Source organism: Diabrotica virgifera, chromosome 1 (genome assembly GCF_917563875.1).
Source record: "Diabrotica virgifera virgifera chromosome 1, PGI_DIABVI_V3a".
In the NCBI taxonomy this organism is placed as follows: domain Eukaryota; kingdom Metazoa; phylum Arthropoda; class Insecta; order Coleoptera; family Chrysomelidae; genus Diabrotica; species Diabrotica virgifera.
This window is the reverse complement of record NC_065443.1, coordinates 274,178,081-274,196,874: the sequence shown is the minus strand read 5'-3', so window position 1 is coordinate 274,196,874 and position 18,794 is coordinate 274,178,081. Positions and strand designations below refer to the sequence as shown.

Sequence of the window (18,794 nt, the reverse complement as noted above, 5' to 3'; positions counted from 1 at the left end):
ATAGAATAGAATGGAATAGAATAGAATAGAATAGAATAGAATAGAATAGAATAGAATAGAATAGAATAGAATATAATAGAATAGAATAGAATAGAATAGAATAGAATAGAATAGAATAGAATAGAATAGAATAGAATAGAAGAGAATAGAAGAGAATAGAACAGAATAGAATAGAATAGAATAGAATAGAATAGAATAGAATAAAATAGAATAGAATAGAATGGAATAGAATAGAATAGAATAGAATAGAATAGAATAGAATAGAATAGAATAGAATAAAATAGAATAGAATAGAATAGAATAGAATAGAATAGAATAGAATAGAATAGAATAGAATAGAATAGAATAGAATAGAATAGAATAGAATAGAATAAAAATATTAATTTTTCCCTATGTATTGAGTGTTGTATTTATTAACATAGAATAGAATAGAATAGAATAGAATAGAATAGAATAAAATAGAATAGAATAGAATAGAATAGAATAGAATAGAATAGAATAGAATAGAATAGAATAGAATAGAATAGAATAGAATAGAATAGAATAGAATAGAATAGAATAGAATAGAATAGAATAGAATAGAATAGAATAGAATAGAATAGAATAGAATAGAATAGAATAGAATAGAATAGAATAGAATAGAATAGAATAGAATAGAATAGAATAGAATAGAATAGAATAGAATAGAATCGAACAGAATAGAATAGAATAGAATAGAATAGAATAGAATAGAATAGAATAGAATAGAATAGAATAGAATAGACTAAAAATATTAATTTTTCCCTATGTATTGAGTGTTGTATTTATTAACATAAGTAAACAAAAAAGACTTAAGAATAATTGAAGTTATAAACAAATACTTGTATTCATTTAAATTACAATGTATTTATTTAAACTATTATTTGTCTGAATCGCTAAAAAATCTTTGGACAACATTTTTTAAAATTTAATATTTTGAATTTCGCTCGCATTTAGATGTTTTTTTATGTTATATAGGCATGCTATTAAGGCGTCAACGTCCTTCCCGTAGTGATCTATGGGAGAGTATCACTGAGACCCAAGCCCTTATCACTTGCCGTACTACTCCCCCATAGGCCGATCAGACGCTCGCATATTCCAGTCAGCCTCAGCGCCAGTCCAAGTTTAAACTACTGCATTAGCCTTTTTATTTTCCATTTACCGGGCTGGGAATTGAACTCTCATTCATCACGGCTCGTCCCGCTAAGCTATCCGATCGATTTTTTTATGTTATATTGAAGTACATTTCAACATACAATCATAATATAATACATAAATTCTATGTCTTAGTTAATCCAAACAATTCGAACATTCTGAATGAGACCTGAGAATAAGATGTTCTGATTACAGAGGTTACACTGTAATACACAAAAATACATCAAATTTACGAGTTGATGCGATTCGTGGCCATTTTTGCTATTCTTCTTTATGTACCATGTCCTTTCTGAACGTTGGTTACCATCATAGCTATCTTAATTTTATTCACTGCCACCCTAAATAGCATGCTTGTATCAACACCATGCCAATCTCGGAAGTTCTTCAACCATGAAGTTCTTCTTCGCCCTGTACTGCGTTTGCCTGCTATTTTATATATTATGTATGGGTTTTAGAACGTCTTTTTTTAAATAGAAAATTTATTTTGACCAATAAATGTGCTCTTGTGTGACAAAAATAAAAAAAATAGTTTGATTCATTAAACCGCCTATTTTAACAGAATATAGAACTATAAGTGACAAGTAACTCATCAAAACTACAGGGATCCATTTTCGGAGCAATTCATCAACAATATTGTACCCCATAATCACTCTCAGGAGTAAGGGCTTTTCCTCACCTATGGAAGCTGGTAGCACATCTACCTCTGTTTTTTCTTATGCTAATATAATAATAACGTATGGCATTTTTGCCGGGGAGATCCTTTCGGATTGTTCCGGCGTCATTTATATCTTTAACCCTGTTTCATGTAATAGTGTCGATGTACACTAGCCCAGGGGGACCGACGGCTTAACGTGCTCTCCGAGGCACGATGAAACGGCTCGTATCATTTTTAGAAATGAAAAATTGATTGTCGTTGGCAGGGCTCGAAAACGCGTGCTCTGGCGTATGAAGCCAGTGATCATGCCGTTGAGCTACGGCCGTTCACTGTTCTTATGCTGTTCAGCGTTTTCCACAGGGCAGGTCACAGCCTGGCGGTTTCTGATCGACACAGGTTATTTGGTGTATTGTCTTCATTATATGACAAATACACAAGAACTACAAAGAATGAGAAGAGACCTTGTTGGCATAAATACAGAAAATATAATACAAAATGAAGAATTATTTAATACACTAACTAATTTAGCGGACATAATATCAAAGGAAAAATTAAATATAATATTAGACGAAGAAGAAATCAAGTAAATAATATCCAACCTCTATGAATTTGAATAAGAAATTATACAAAAAAATAATAAAATTACATATAAAAATACAAAATAAAATATTGGAATAATTAAATAAATATTTATATAATAAATAATTAAAAATTAATATCAAATATAAAATAAAATAAAATAAATCAAAAATCAAAAAGAAAATATATTAATCAAACAAAAAAAAAATAAACTAACAACCTGAAATTTTAAAACTCAATGGTCTGAGGCTCACCGAAATACCATTGAGAATATCATAAAGTCGATTAGACTTGCACTTAAAATTATTATTCGTGACTATTTTTAGATGAATAGAATATTTTCTCATCTGATAATGAGAAATGGGAGCAATTTTATAAAAATTATATGTTTAAAAAAAAGTAATAATTTATCTTTAGTTTATTAGTTTTTGTTTAGTTTTTATTATTTGTTCATTAGAATTGTTTATTAAAATTATTTACAATTTGTAGTTTTCATAATTAGTAGTAAATTAGGGCTATTGTTAATTAGTCAAATAGAAAAATTTTTAAAATAATAATATTGTAATAAACTACTGTAATCACATCAGGAAACGACCTGGATTAGTCACAAGAGTCCAGGTCAATTGTATAGTACTATAAATAAATAAATAAATAAATAAATAAATAAATAAATAAATTGTCTTCATTGTCTTCTCCAGGCCTTGGTGAGGCTGAAAAATTTCTGATATAAGGAGATGGCATTTAGCAATGGAGAATATCTGGAGCGCAGTCAGTGTATTCAATTCGATATCAATCTTTTTATGGTGGATGGGTAGTTGATGAATATCCTCGGTTTTTCTATATTATTTGACTTTAGGTAATGACTTTTTCCTATCATTCGCTTTGCCTGTCTTAATTGAGTGTCAACAATCTTCGGGTGTTTGCTATTGAGCAATATCGGGGTAGCATATTGAGCTGCCGAATACGTAATTCCTAAACTAAATTTACAATCAAGATGCAGTAGAAATAAACAAACCAAGACACGTTAAATGGTACTAGAAGCAATACCAAATCGTAATTTACAATGTACATAGTTGCTCTGTAAATCCCAAATCCTGATTTCTAAAGTTTATACATTGCAAATTATGATTCGCGAGTGCTCCTAGTAGCATTTAACGTGTCTTGGTTTATTTATTTTAGTATGGTATAACTAGACCCAAACCCAGACATCAAAAGTGAAAGTTATCCTTTAACACCAAATTGTTCTATATGGTCCACATAATGTTCAGAAAAAATTCACACCATTTTGAGCGTCGGGTTTGGGGGGGGGGGGGGAGGGGGAAGAAATCGGTAAATTCGTAGTTTTCTAGGTTTTTCGTCAATATTTCTTAAAATATGCGGTTTAGCATGAACAACCTTCTATACAAAAATGTTCTACATTAAGTTGAAATAAAAAAGGCCCTATGAATAATCCTTCTAAAATGAACGGTTCCAAAGTTTCGGTGGTAGTGTAGTATAATTAATTGGTCCAAAAAAAGTCCTAACCCAAACATCGAAAGTAAAAGTTTTCCTCCAACACCAAATTGTTCTATATGGTCCACATATTGTTCAGTAAAAAGTTACACTATTTTGAGGGTCCGGTTTGGGGGGAGATGGTCCTATACATAATTGTTATAAAATCTACGCTTCCAGAGTTGCAGAGGGTGAAAAATGGAGGTTTTCGATATTTTTTATATTTTTTGGGCAATTGATGATAATTTTGGGTGGTAAGGTTGACGTTTCTTCAAGGGCTTAGCAAATTCTATTTACAAAACACAATCCTGTTAAAGAAGATTTCTTCAATCAGTAATAATAAATATTATCTATAAATTATCCAAATAATATAAAAAGTATCGAAAACCTCCAATTTTCACCCTCCGTAACTCCGGAACCGTTGATTTTGTAACAATTATGTATAGTAGGGTGGGCTGAAAAAAATAAATGTTTTTTTTTTCAAGTGCTATACCGCGAAAAACTTGCATATATACTTCATAAATAAAATGCAACTGAGAAAAAAATTATTTTTTCAATATCACGGTAGCGCAATGCAATTAAAATAGTTCGTTTTTTGAAAAAAACTTGGATTTTTAAAATTTTTTCTCCGGTGTAAAAACTTTAAATAATCAATCGCTATAGTGAAAAAACTGTATAATTTGACTTAGAAAACAGAAATACACAATGAACCAGTTTAAAAAACAATGTTTACGGTAGCGCAAACAGCTTTAAATAACGGATAATTACGCTAAAAGGCGCAGTTTACAACACTGCCGTCCTGCGACAGTTTACTCACAATGCCTTTTAATAAAAAGATTTCTTTTAATTTATTTGTTGTTTAAAGTGTGGGGACTGCAAATTAATAATTCAAATTCCTTTTAACATAGTTTATTAGCATCAACTTAAATCATAGCATTACAAATCTTTCATGAAAATTGTTATTGAAAATTCAAAAAGGAATTTTGATTAGTAGAATATATTTCATCACTAAGTCCATAATCATTCTTGTTTAGGAAGTTTGAAGGCTGATTTGCTTTCAAAGCATGGCATAGCTGCTCTTGACTGTAGTGTAGTTCGGATGAGCCCATCTCTTGCTTCAAAACCAACTACTTTTTGTGAAGCGCTGGTTACAAGTTTGATGCATCGTTCAACCGCTTGCGTATGACAAGGAAATTTGTCGAATCTCCATTCAGCTGCGGTGTCCCCAGTGAAGATTTTTGCACGAATTTCTTCGTCGCTGATTCTTCTTAGTAATGGTGGTGGTGACAATGTGGTGGCAGTCCAGTCAATCAGTTCACTGTACTCTGTGGCTTGAAAATTTAATTTGGGTGGATGGAAAGCTCTAATTGACTTTCTTTTGGGTGCTGATGTCCTGGCCTTTATGATTCGTCTCAATCCCAATTCTCTTATGTGAGTTCTTTTATCTACTATCATACTCAACATCAAGTTTTCTGGGTGGGCAAAGTAAGCGTTCCTTTCAATAACGGGGTCTATTACTTGAAGCAGATTTTCAGGCAGGAATCTTGAGGATTTTACAGTTTGAAATATGTGTTCTGGTCCATCAGTTAAGTACTTGCTTTTTTTGATATTGAACCAAACAGGCATGTATGACTTCAGAATAAAATGAACTACGATTTTATGTTCGTCTGATGGATATTCAACACTCACATACAATCTTAGAATCCTGTTAGCCATTGTTAGCCATCTTGCGTGAGAGAGTGGGCCAGGTTCACGGTGAGATAAATCTATGGGACAGATTCCTGATTGTACAGCAGAACTTATGTCCAGTAAATACTGTTGGTCCTTGCTCAATATGCTTCGGTCAATATCTGGAATTTCACACTCCACACTAGCAAATTTCACCAAGGGGAGTTTTTCGCAGTTATTGAGCTCTGTTCCGATAGGTCCTTTAAATGTTGTAGGCCCTGTAGTGTCTCCATCCAAAAACTGGAACAGGTGTCGGAGTGGTAATTCGTTGAAGTGCAAGAGACAAACTGCCCACTGCATTGGCCTTTTCAATTTTTCTTCAATTGTTCGAATTACGCCCCCTTTCCACCCTGTATTTGTAACGGTGCCGTCACATCCAATGACGTCTAAATCATCAAGGGAAAGTCCAGTTTTTTTCAAATAAGTAATTATACTGTCGGCAATGTTTTGAGCAGATCCAGAACAAGGTGTAACATGACCAACATATACAGATCCAGGTTCTTGAATGATAGAATAATGTTCTTCCTTAATCACTCTCCGAAAATGCTTTGAATTTACCTTCTCAATCACAATGGTGTCATCTTTCCTTCCATCAAAATACAATCCTTGAAATGTGTTGAGCTCAGCCTTATTCTGCACCTGCAGTTCTGTGCGGATAACCTTTTTCCCCCTTCGGATTTTATTTTTATCAATAACATTAGAATGTTCAGTTTCAGTTATAATACCAAAATCTTGCAAAAGGCTAGAAGCAATAGCAGCTGTTGCTCTATCAGAAACTCCAAAACGATCACTTGTTAGCGCAGTATTAGTCAATTTAATTCGCATCTGCCATGGTGACTTTACAACAGGTTCAAACTCTTCTTCATCGCTACTATCCTCATTTCTATTTATTTCAGTTGAGTCAAAGTCTTCTATTTGTGTAGGTTCCATAGTTTTTGAGCACGATGGCTGTGACAATGAGTCAACGTTCGACTGACATCTGCTGTACTCAGACTCAGTGTTTTTTCTTTTTTGTCTTTGAATAATTTTTTTTGACTCCTTCACATCTACGTTACCAATTTTGCCTAAACTATGTTTTCTTTGAAGGTACAAAAACTTAAGTTCAATGACTGGTACTTTTTTTGACTTCTCACATGTACAAACAATCGATACCGGACACTCACACAAGTCAACGGCCTTTCGGCAATTGCAATCTAATGTTATTGTGCATTTGCATGCGGAGATATCAAACAGTCGCAAGGACTTTTGCTTGAAATCTTCAACTTTTTTTTTGAACGAGTCTTTTTCCTTATCTCGTTTGTAGCACTTCATAAGACCTCTGTAACTGTTATTGTAGGCATTGATCATTTGAACAATTCTGTAAAGGGAGACTGTTGGTATTGAGGCTTTATCAAATAATTGCTTAACTTTCGGTGCAACAATATTAGAAATTTGTGAAAAACTGTTGTTGTTCAACAATTTGTTGTTGGTTTCCACAGCTAAATTGTAATGTTCAAGAAAGAAGCACTTTAAAACGTTTTCATAGGAAGGCAGTTTACTTACAGGTAGTTCCTTTGGGTAACCGAATATTGGACAATCAAACTCACTACGCGTAATTTTCTTGGACAAAGCCATGACACTCAACACACACTCAACGTAACAGTAAAAGTAACACAACAAAAGCTTTGACACTGACAAACACTGCCGAGTCACTGACGCGAGCTCACAAAATGGCGAAGCAAGCGTACACAACACAAGGAATTGTGGGTTGGGTACGAGTGGTGGGGGAAACGGTACAGTCACATACAAAACGAATCATTCCGCGCGGGACGGCAGTGTTGTAAACTGCGCCTTTTAGCGTAATTATCCGTTATTTAAAGCTGTTTGCGCTACCGTAAACATTGTTTTTTAAACTGGTTCATTGTGTATTTCTGTTTTCTAAGTCAAATTATACAGTTTTTTCACTATAGCGATTGATTATTTAAAGTTTTTACACCGGAGAAAAAATTTTAAAAATCCAAGTTTTTTTCAAAAAACGAACTATTTTAATTGCATTGCGCTACCGTGATATTGAAAAAATAATTTTTTTCTCAGTTGCATTTTATTTATGAAGTATATATGCAAGTTTTTCGCGGTATAGCACTTGAAAAAAAAAACATTTATTTTTTTCAGCCCACCCTAATGTATAGGACCTTTTTTGTTTTAAATTTTATATAGAACATTTCTGTACAGAACATTGTTTACGCTAAAGCATAGTTTTAGAAATATTGATGAAAACATAAAAAAACTACTAATTTACCGACTTCTCCCCCCATCCCCCCAAACCGGACGCTCAAAATGGTGTAACTTTTTACTGAACAATATATGGACTATTCTCATTTAAAAAAAATCATCGATGACGTCATCACGCCCAGATGGGTGACGTCACTAGTATGATATATATGCCAAAAAGTCGTAATTTAAAAATAAAAATTGACCTGTTTCGGGATTTTTTTCCAAAACCGTCCATTCTCGAGAAAATGAATTTATTCCAACCTTTACGTGCTCACTGTATATTACGGGACACTTTTTTATTTTTAATTTTACGAAATAAAGTTATAATTCATAAAAATTCTGCATCGTCTAAAACCTACGATTCAATCATCAGATAGCAAATTTTATCTATATTATAGGAGGTATTTTAAAAAATATGAATTTCGCTCAAGATTAAAGTAACTTTTTTTCACACTGTTGTAAATTATTGTTACTACGAAAAATTGTTTGGAATTAAAAACTGTGTTCTAATATATGCAATAGTTATTATTATAATTAAATAATTAATAATTATTATAATAATGTAACTAATATCTACATTCTTCTAATAAAAAGAAAATATTTAATTTTTTTCTCAAATTAGAGATACCTACCAATCATCATTTTCATTTATAACTCTTATATTATTAATTTTACGAACAAAAATTATTCTTCATAAAAAGATCTGCACGGTCTAAAATCCAAGATGCAATCATAAACATAAGATTATATAAAAGTGTATCGATTTTAGTCAATGTGTAAAAAATATGAATTTCGCTCAAGAAATTGGCTCAGTAAAGTGCCTTTATAGCTTACAATATTTAAATAGTAGGATATAATTACACATTAAACATAATTTTTAATTCTAAACAACTTTTCATAATAGCAATTTTCCATATTAGGAATTTAAATACATAAAAAACAAAGTTTTCGTTATAATAATGCTCGCATTTTTAACTTGTTATATTCACATTGTAATAAAACGAACTTGATAATAAATTATAATCCTAACTGCATTCCCGAAATTCCTTTAAAAATTATTCTGTTAACAAATTTTTGAAAATAAATATATAAATAGCGTATGTTTTAATTTTCACTTTTTCCTAAAAACTCGAAAGGGTTCTCTTATTTTCATCATCACTTGCTTAGCTTTGATGTTATAAACTTCATCTGGAGCTCACTTGATAGGTATTCTTGAGTACTTTGACAAGTGTTCAGTAAATATATTTTATAAAATGCACCGTTTTCCCGTTATTTGAGCTTGAATACTTAGATTTGGGTACTAGCCGAAAAAAATATATATTCCATCACCTATAACTCACTTTTTATTAATTCTCAAAGGTTTTTCGAATAACAAATCTCTTTTATTTTTTATTATCTTCAATTTTGGTAATCATAACTAATTTGATAAAACTTACAGTTTTTGAATTATTCACGAAAAACCGCTTTACATCGTGCATTTATTTCACGAAAAATTCAAATCTTTGATCTTTAATAACTCAAAAATATTGATTTATTTTAATAATTAGAAGTAACAAATTTTGCTTAAAATTTGTCCCTCTATCGATTAGTGGGGTTATTTTTAATAAAATAGTTTTCACCCCGAGAAGGGGTGGCATCCACCCCCAGGGTAAAAGCGCACGTTGGCACCATATCAGTTTTGTTTCTTGAGTTATGCTCTAACTACTCACCAATTTTCATGCAAATCGATGGAGGTTTAACAAAATAGAAGGTGAAAACATTTAATGACTGCACCAACTTTCCCCTTTCATCCCTTATTGCTACTTCCTGTATCCACTGAGGTGTCAGCCTGAAAGGGGTCATAGTTATCAATATACAATAGACACATTTCACATGCCATACTCCATATTACTTATGACGATGATTTCTCGCCTCTAGCTCTCCGTCTATTCCTTGGTTTCAAACTTTTTGGATGTATACCCTTTCCAAGCTATTTCGTTTGTTGTGTTTTCCATCGTCATCTTTATCATCCTAACAATTTTACTTGGTATCCCCAGTTCTTTCATCAGTTCGTACATCTGCTGTCTATTTACTGTGTCGTAAGCCTGCTTAAAGTCTATGAACAAAGCATATAGTACTGTTTTATGTTCGTAGCAGGTAGTCTGTATTTCTTTTAAGGCAAATATTTGGTCAGTCATTGATCTGTTGTTTCTAAAACCTGCCTGGTATTCCCCCAGTATTTTTTCCGAATAATGACTTAGCGTTTTTCTTTTACTGTGTGCCAAGATTTTGTAAACTATTTCTAATAGTGCGATGCCTCTGTAGTTTTCGCATAGCATTCTATCACCTTTTTTACGTATACGGCATATTCTTGCTATGGTCCACTCTTCTGGCATTTTTTCTACTTCCCATATTCTTTTTATCAGGTCATATATCTCTTTCTGTAGTCTTTTCCCTCCTGATTTTATCATTTCGGCCGATATTTCTGTTATTCCTGGGCTTTTGTTATTTTTTAAGCTCTTTATTTCGTTCTTTATTTCTTGTTCTGTGGGTATTTCTATCTGATCATCTTCAATTTAATGGCTTGTTTCCTTTTGTACTTCGCTCTTATTTAGCAGTTCTGTGAAATAGCTTTGCCAGTTTTCCATTATTTTTTCCGGCTCATTTAGCAACATCCCTTTATCATCTCTCATATATGGGTTGTTTTTTTGATATCCTCTTTCCATTTTTTTTGCTTCCTGGTAGAATGATCTTATTTCTTTTTTTTGAAATTTTTCTTCTATTTCTTTCAATTTGTTCTCATTGTATTTTCTCTTTTTGCTTCTACATTTTCTTTTCATGATTTTTCTCAATTCTCTGTATTCTTCTCTAGTGCTTTCTTCGTCATTTGTGAGATTTTTGAGTCTTACTTTTCTTATTGCTTCTGCTACTTCTTGACATTCTTCATCATACCAATCTTTTGTTTTGTGTTTTCTTTTGGTTTTGGATTGCTTTACTTGTGTTCAAGATTGCTTCTTTGATATTTTGCCATTGTTTGTCTGGACTTGAGGTTTCTTGTTCCCTGATTAGTCTATTGGTTATTCCCTGTTCATACTTCTTCTCTGTGTTGTTATCTTTTAGCAGTCCTATGTTGAATTGTTTTCCAATTTTTTCCGTTGTTTTATTGTTTCGCTTTATGTTATGCTCGATTTTGTATTCTGCTCTCACCAAGTAGTGGTCAGAGTAAGAGTCCGCTCCTCTCATGCTCTTTACATTTATTACATTGTTTGTATGCTTCTTCTCTATTAATATATGGTCTATCTGATTTACTGTCTTCTTATCAGGGGAAATCCACGTTCCTTTATATATATCTTTTCGGCGTAATTGTGTGCTTCTTATCACCATTTGCCTTTCTGTTGCAAAGCCTATTATCTTTGGCCATTATCGTTCCACACCTCATGCATACTATATTTCCCTATTATGTGTTCATATATATTCTCTCTTCCGACTTTGGCGTTGCAGTCTCCCATTATTATTTTGATGTCAAACCCTGGTAATTTATCATATTCTCTTTCCAATTGCTCGTAGAATTCATCTTTTTCTTCTTCTGTGGCATCTTCAATCGGTGCGTGTACATTTATTATACTTATGTTTCGTTTGTCCCCTTTCAATCTTATTGTGCCTAATCTATCTGATATTGGTTGGAATGCCATTACTCTTTCCTTCCATTTTCGCTGTATTATAAAACCTGTTCCTAACCTTCTGGTTTCTCCCCCGCTTTTAAAAAATGCCACGTCTTCTATTTCTACTATTTCTGTCTCCAATTGTTTTGTCTCTTGTAAAGCTATTATTTCTACATTATATCTTTTGATTTCTCTAATTAATTCTTTGAGTTTTCCTGTTTCGTATGTGCCTCTTACATTCCATGTACCCAAGTTGACTTTAGTTTTCTTTTTGTTATCTTTATTTATTTCCTTGTCCATTGCCTGCGTAATATAAACATTTACATAAATATTTATACAGGGTGTCCAAAAATTTTTTATTAAATTAAATTATTTGACAAAAAAGAAGTAGAAGGACACCCTGTATAAATAATTATGTAAATGTTTATATTACTAAATAGAGAATTGAAGAGCCTCAAATGAGCTAGCACACGACCCCTATTCTCATTTAAAAAAATAATCGATTACGTCATCACGTCCAGATGGATGACGTCACTAGTATACCATATATGCCACAATATCATAACTCAAGAATAAAAATCGACCTGTTTCGGGTTTTTTTCTTAAAATCGCCGGTTTACGAAATAACGAATTTATTCCTTTCATTTGCACCATACTGTCGAGTGTCGCGCACGCTTGATTAGCAGTTAAAAAACAAAGGAGTTTTGAATATTGAATTACAAAAATTTCTTCGGGATTTCATCAATCGATGTTTAAAGAATATCTACCTACCTTGGCAACATTCACATTTTCAGTTTTTTACATAGTTATTGAGGGTTAAAAATGGCCGACTTCACAATTTTTCAATTTTTATTCGCTAGAAAAATATCACTAAAGACATTTTCTGTTTGTAATGATCCGAAAAACTTAAAAAAAACTTTGTTCCATGCAAAAAAAAATAATTTTAGGAAGAAAACAAAAAAAAAACGTTTAAAAAATTGTTGACCCACTTTTGGTCCTGGCAACATGCAAATTTGTTAAAAGGGGTCCTTTTTGAGTACGATTGTGCAAAAAATCCGAATCGGAATATTTTTCCTAGCGGATGCGCAGTGGCTTTCTGGACTAGAAGGATTATGCGTAGGGCCTTTTTTATTTCAAATTTAATGTAGAACATTTTTGTATAGAAGGTTGTTCATGCTAAATGGCATAGTTTTAGAAATATTGAAGAAAAACGTAAAAATTTATGAATTTACCGATTTCTCCCCCTCTCCCCCCAAACCCGACGCTCAAAATGGTGTGACTTTTTTATGAACATTATATGGACCATATAGAGCAATTTGGCGTTGGAGGATAACTTTCACTTTGGATGTCTGGGTTATGCTATCTTTTGGATCAATTGTATCATACTATTTCTACTGCATCTAGATTGTAAATTTAGTATGTAGCCGATGGGTTGAGACACTCCATGTAATGCCACATATATTTTGGATGATATTATTTCGGGTTTTTAGTTTTATTGCCGTTCTTTGTAGGTGTTTTTTAAAACCTAAAGTTCTGTCAAGATTTACTACAAGATATTTTAGTATTGAGTTATGAGTCAGTATGTTTTATAATAGCGACATAATACTCTCCCAGCAAACAGACCGACGTGTTAATTACGTGAATTTTAGGTACATTTGTCACCAATATACGTAAATTGCTTACGTGAATTTCACGTGAAAATTTGGTTGGAATGTCACATTGAAAATACGTCTTTAAATTACGTGAATAACTCGTCTTCAATAGACGTGTTATTTACTTAAATAGCAATAAAATGTTTCGGGAAATTCACGTTGCAAATACGTGTTGATTAACGTATCTTTTAGGGAATGTATATATTAGTATTCACGTGAAAGATACGTCCTCGGTTCACGTAAATAATTCGACCTTAATTAACTTTGAATCACGTAATTATTATCCTTATAATATGATATAAATAAAACAAGCATATAAAGTATTAACAATGTATTTATTTAGTAGAATTTAGAGACTTTAAAACATTTGTCCTGTATAATTATTATACAAGATAATGAACCAAAAATGGTACCGACCTAAAGACACATTAAAATATTTGCCAACATAAAACACAACACAGGTCACTTTTTATTTCGAGGAGGACACTTCGACACTTTCTTGTTTTTTCTAATTGCATCATGGCACTTCAACCCTCGAGCAGTGAGGTAAACGTTAATACGAAAGACATTATTATAAAATAAACCCGCCTAAAATAAAACGAGGGAAATAAAGCTCTTCACTTTTCACTTTTTGTTGTGAGAAATGTGAGAAGTGAGAAGCCAAGCCAGAGCCAGAGAAGCTGATATTAGAGGATATGATCATCGATTATAAAAATCGATCATTTTTAAATTACAGTTAAACTATTCTACTTACTTTAAATTAGTATTACGAATTTTCTTTTTGTTTTTAAATTTCTTCTACTATTAACTAATTGGTCTTACTAAAAATCTATTTCAATACCAGAATAATATAAAAAAAATAATCCTATCGAAACGTATTATTAACGTATATAAACCTATTATTCGATAAATCGATTAATTCAGTTTTCGAACCAACTATGTTAGTCACGTGATGGTATTTAAAGGAGGAGAAAAACTTGGTAGTACTTCATCACCGCGCGCGATTTGAAAATAAGACAACATCATTTTAGCTCCTGTGATATTTTTAAAGAAAAAAATAGCTTAAATCAAGTTGGATTGAAATAGTTATGCTAAATGATCTTAAAAGCGAAATTGTAAACTTTTTGTTTAAATATTGGTATTATTTACATTACTTTTACGTGAAATACATCTAATTTTTCGACGTCCATAAAATACATAGTGAGTAAAATTCAAGCGATACGTATTTAACCAACACCGTTGTAAAATTTTTTTCCAAAATATTTCTCAAAATTTAACCAAAGGAAGTTATTTCTGTTTCGTGATTATTACGTGAAATAAACGTACCTTTGCGATGTAACCGAAATTCACAAATATTATAAAAAACATGTACCTACTATATTCGTCATTTTGATTTTATATTATTCTAATGTCAAACATGTATAAAGAAAGCACTAATATGTAGGTGAATGATTTGGCACTGAAATACGTTTTTTTCCCGTCATAAATCACCGAGTTACGTATTCGTTGAAATTTGCCGTAAATTTAACGTAATTATCACGTAATTGGGCTCAAGTCTGTTTGCTAGGCTGTAATGTCTTTAACTATAGAAATGTAAACACTGACATGTATACGTGATACTGTAAAAAAAACTTTACATCAACGAAGCTCAAAGACTAAACCATACCTACTAAAACTTTTTTTTTCGTTAAATGCTAATTTCCCCGTTAGAATAGTTGATTACCAAAATTTCAGAAGGAAATAGCTTTAGAACAATACCAAAAATTTTAGCAGTTAAGAGCAGGTACAATTACACACCACTTGAAGGTACAAAGATTGTGTTCTAGGAATCTTTTATAAAACACGTTTTACAGCAAAATATATTTATTTTGGGTGCGGTATGGCGTACCGCATGTCAGTGATTAAAGAGTTAAGCGTTAAATCGCCAAAGTTTTCCATTATTATTATTATACGACATAAGTGTATGCGGATATTTTTGTTTTATAACTTATTTTTTATAAGTAATATAAACATTCATTCGGAACTCATCATGTTTACCTTGCATTTATTTATTCAGAGATGTGCATGTACTAAAATCCTGGGGCATTGGTTTATAAAAAAACACAAACACTCTTTTATTTTTTCCTAAAATAAATAATTTTTAAATTATAAAATATCAAATACTTTACCAGATAACTCAGTAAAGACTTTTGCAACATGGGGCAAGCTAACCAGTTACTTCTCTTTGGAATTTTTCTTTTTCATAAAATTGTTTGTCTTGAAGCTGGCGCCCAGTATTGTGGGATAGTCCCATCGTCTTGTCCGCCAATCACTAAGGTTTACAGGACTGTTACAGGAGAATGCAATAACCAAATAAAGCCATGGTATGGCACTATTTTGTCGGAGTATGACCGTTTATTGCCTCCAAACTATGCAGATGGTGAGTAAATTTCAGTTATTTTATTATCAATATTTTTTCTGCACTTGTCTCTAAAATTTAGAATATGCATTGTAACTTTGCTTTGCTAATATCTGGTCCGATAGCCATAATTTTGTTCAAATATTTTACCATACATAGTGAACTAGATCATGAGGAATCACACTTAGAACATTGATACACTATCCTCCAAGGTATACAATGCAAGCAGCTGGATTTTGTAAGTCCTATTTTTCACCCAATGTAGCCGGAAGTGGAACAGCAAGACTATAGTTGGACTTTCAAATCGCACTTTGTCCTATTGTCACAGGTGGCATTGGATTCATAAAAGCATCATCTATTAATTAATACACTCATAGTCATTTTAAGCGTAATATTTCACATCCATTTGTGACTTTAAAAATCACCTCGACAAACAAAACGCATTTTTTTCCATTAGCGAGAGAAAAACAAATAGCGCTATTTTGGACAAAATGCGATTCGTTGGTCTAGAAATATTTTTTACTATGTACAGACCTTATTTTACATTTTGTGTGACAGATAATTTAGCAAACACTCCTGTTTTTTATACATGGCTTAACAGAAAGAGACTTAAGAGAAAGAGAACAGTGGCAGAGGTTAAACATGTAAGATTTTTTTCAGACGGATATGAGGGTCAGAATAAAAATTACCACATGGTACATGCACTCACCTTGTGACTTTTAAATAGTACCCCAAAAAGTATTAAACCAATTTCGATGACTTTTTTATTCGTGTGGCCATTCGTTTATGCCAGCTAATTGAATTTTTGGTCAAGTTGAGCTAGATTTACATGCCTATGCTTTTATAAAGTCACCAAAAAATAATATTGAAATCTATTCTAAGAAAGGATAAGTCCGAAAACTGGGCTATGATTGAACTTTGTATGATGACATAAAACATGCAACGCTTTCACTCAAAAAAGGTATAGGCATCAGTGAAGCCAAGAGAATAATCATAACTCGAGCCAACCAAACTGCAGGGAAAAGTAAAATATTGTACAAAACAGAGGTTATGTACAGAAATGATGAATCTTCTAAAAAAATTTTCAAGTTTAGCTGTTTCAACCAAAGAAAAATTTAAGTAACATAGTACTGCCGGAATCGCCAATCGAGCATGCTCTTAACAAGAATAAACTTGATAGCTTTTAGTTAGTTTATTAGTCAAACAATGGGTAGGTATTAGATCTAGAGTTAACTTGTTTACATCCAATTTTGAAAGATCATCATCATCATCAACCCGTACTCGTCCACTGCTGGACATAGTTCTCCCTCAACTCTTTCCATCTTTCTCTGTTTTGTGCGGCTTGCATCCAGTTGCCGACAATACGCTTCAGATCGTCAGCCCATCTGGTTGGTGGTCGTCTTTTGCTCCGTAGTGCTTCTTCTCGTAGCCTCCACTCGACAGTACGTTTTGTCCATCGGTTGTCTGACAATCTAGCGACATGTCCTGTCCAGTTCCACTTGAGCGACGCGATTCTTTCGACGGCGTCCGTTACTTTTGTTCTACGACGTATTTCTTCGTTTGGGATTCGGTCCCTCAGGGAGACACCCAACGTCTGGCGCTCCATAGCGCCAGACTTGTTTATAAGCCAAAACATTGTTTATAACCTTAAAACAATGCTGAGGCCGCTTAAATAATCCAATTTTAATTCTGTAAAGTGTATTAGATAGGTAGAGAACCTCTTTGTATGTTAAAAAGAATAGCAGACTTCTTAATGGTCAACTTTTTCTTCAGAAAGTTTTAAAAATTTGAACTTTTTTAAAAAAATTTGATATCAAATTTATTATGCAAAACGTATTATTATTTCGATTTTAATGAAGTTTGGTAGACAGCTTAAGTATGCTATAAGAATTTTCTAACCGAATTAGGAAAGTTATAAGTGCAACCAAAGTGGTTGAAAAACATTGAATAAAAACAGGCTTACTTTGATCCCTTATTTTGTATTTATTGCTCTTTTGCAGAAAGGGTAATAATTAAAGACCTCTTTATATGTAAAAAAATTAGCAAATTTATAGATGGTCTACTTTTTGTTTAAAAAGTTTTTAAAAAATTTGAACTTTTTAAAAAAAATTTAGATTGCAAAATTATTATGCAAAATCTATTACGTCGACTTTATTGAAATTTGATGGACGGTTTAAGTATGTTGCAATAATTTTTTGAGCGAATTATGAAGGTTTTAAGTGGAACCAAAGTGGTTGAAAAACATTGAATAAAAACAGTCTTTTTTGTCCCCTTATTTATTATTTATTACTATTTTGCAGAAAGGGTAATAATTTGACATTTTAAACCAGTCGTATATTATACAAAATTCAATTATCTTTATTTTCTTTCCCTGCGACTTTGTTCCAAAGTAAATAGTTTTAAAGTTATAAGCAAATAAATTAGAAAAAAATCGATGTTATTCGAAATTTCCGGGCATATTTGAGAAGGAACATAAGTCAATTATTATTGTTGAAGTTGTCACCTAACTTTATCTGCAAAAATCCGAATGCCACTCGCACATACAAAAATAGACGTTTTTTTACAGATCCGCACTGGTCTAAAAAATAACTAACTTATCCTTTGAATGTGGTTTCGAAACAAAATTAAAACTCTTTTACACTTTTTTTTTATCCGCACAACCACTCGGGTTATTAGCGGCACATTTATAATACACAATAGATAAAGCAAAATATACATTTTTAGAATATAAGAATGACAAAGATATGGAAATTATTTATAGTTTACAAAGAAAAAAAAATGAATCATAATTTGTTATACAGTTTACAATGATTTACAAAAGATAGAACTTCATTGAATTTTTTGACCAGTGCTTCTTTCAGATTGTTGGGTATCTTGAATATTGTTTTCGCTGAAGTGTATTCTGGATATTCTATTATAATATGGTTAACTGTGAGAGGTATTTGGCATCTTTGGCACATTGGTGGCGGTTCCTTGGAGATTACGTAGCTGTAGGTAAGTCGTGTGTGTCTAAGCCGGAGTCTGCTGATAATTACTTGGTCTTTTCTTTTTGGTGGCATAAGAAGGTTTTTTGAAGATACGTCTGGTTTAATGGTTTTCAGATTTGTGTTTGTTTGATCCCATATTTCTTGCCAGATTTTGTTTATATGATTCTTGAATAAAAGTTTAGTGTCAGAGATTGGTATGCCTGCTGTAGTCGGAATGTTCACATTGTTTATCGCTTC

General features: G+C 32.2%; 1 protein-coding gene across 1 annotated transcript in view; it reads left to right on the top strand.

Moving 5' to 3' along the window:
• Positions 1-15,356: 15,356 nt before the first annotated feature.
• LOC126884601 (peroxidase-like) overlaps positions 15,357-18,794 on the top strand; it is an 89,300-nt gene continuing 85,862 nt past the window's right edge. Inside the window, exon 1 of the mRNA XM_050650601.1 lies at positions 15,357-15,591. Within this exon, the coding sequence (XP_050506558.1) occupies positions 15,369-15,591 (223 nt within the window). The 5' untranslated portion in view covers positions 15,357-15,368. The remainder of the gene's footprint in view (positions 15,592-18,794) is intronic.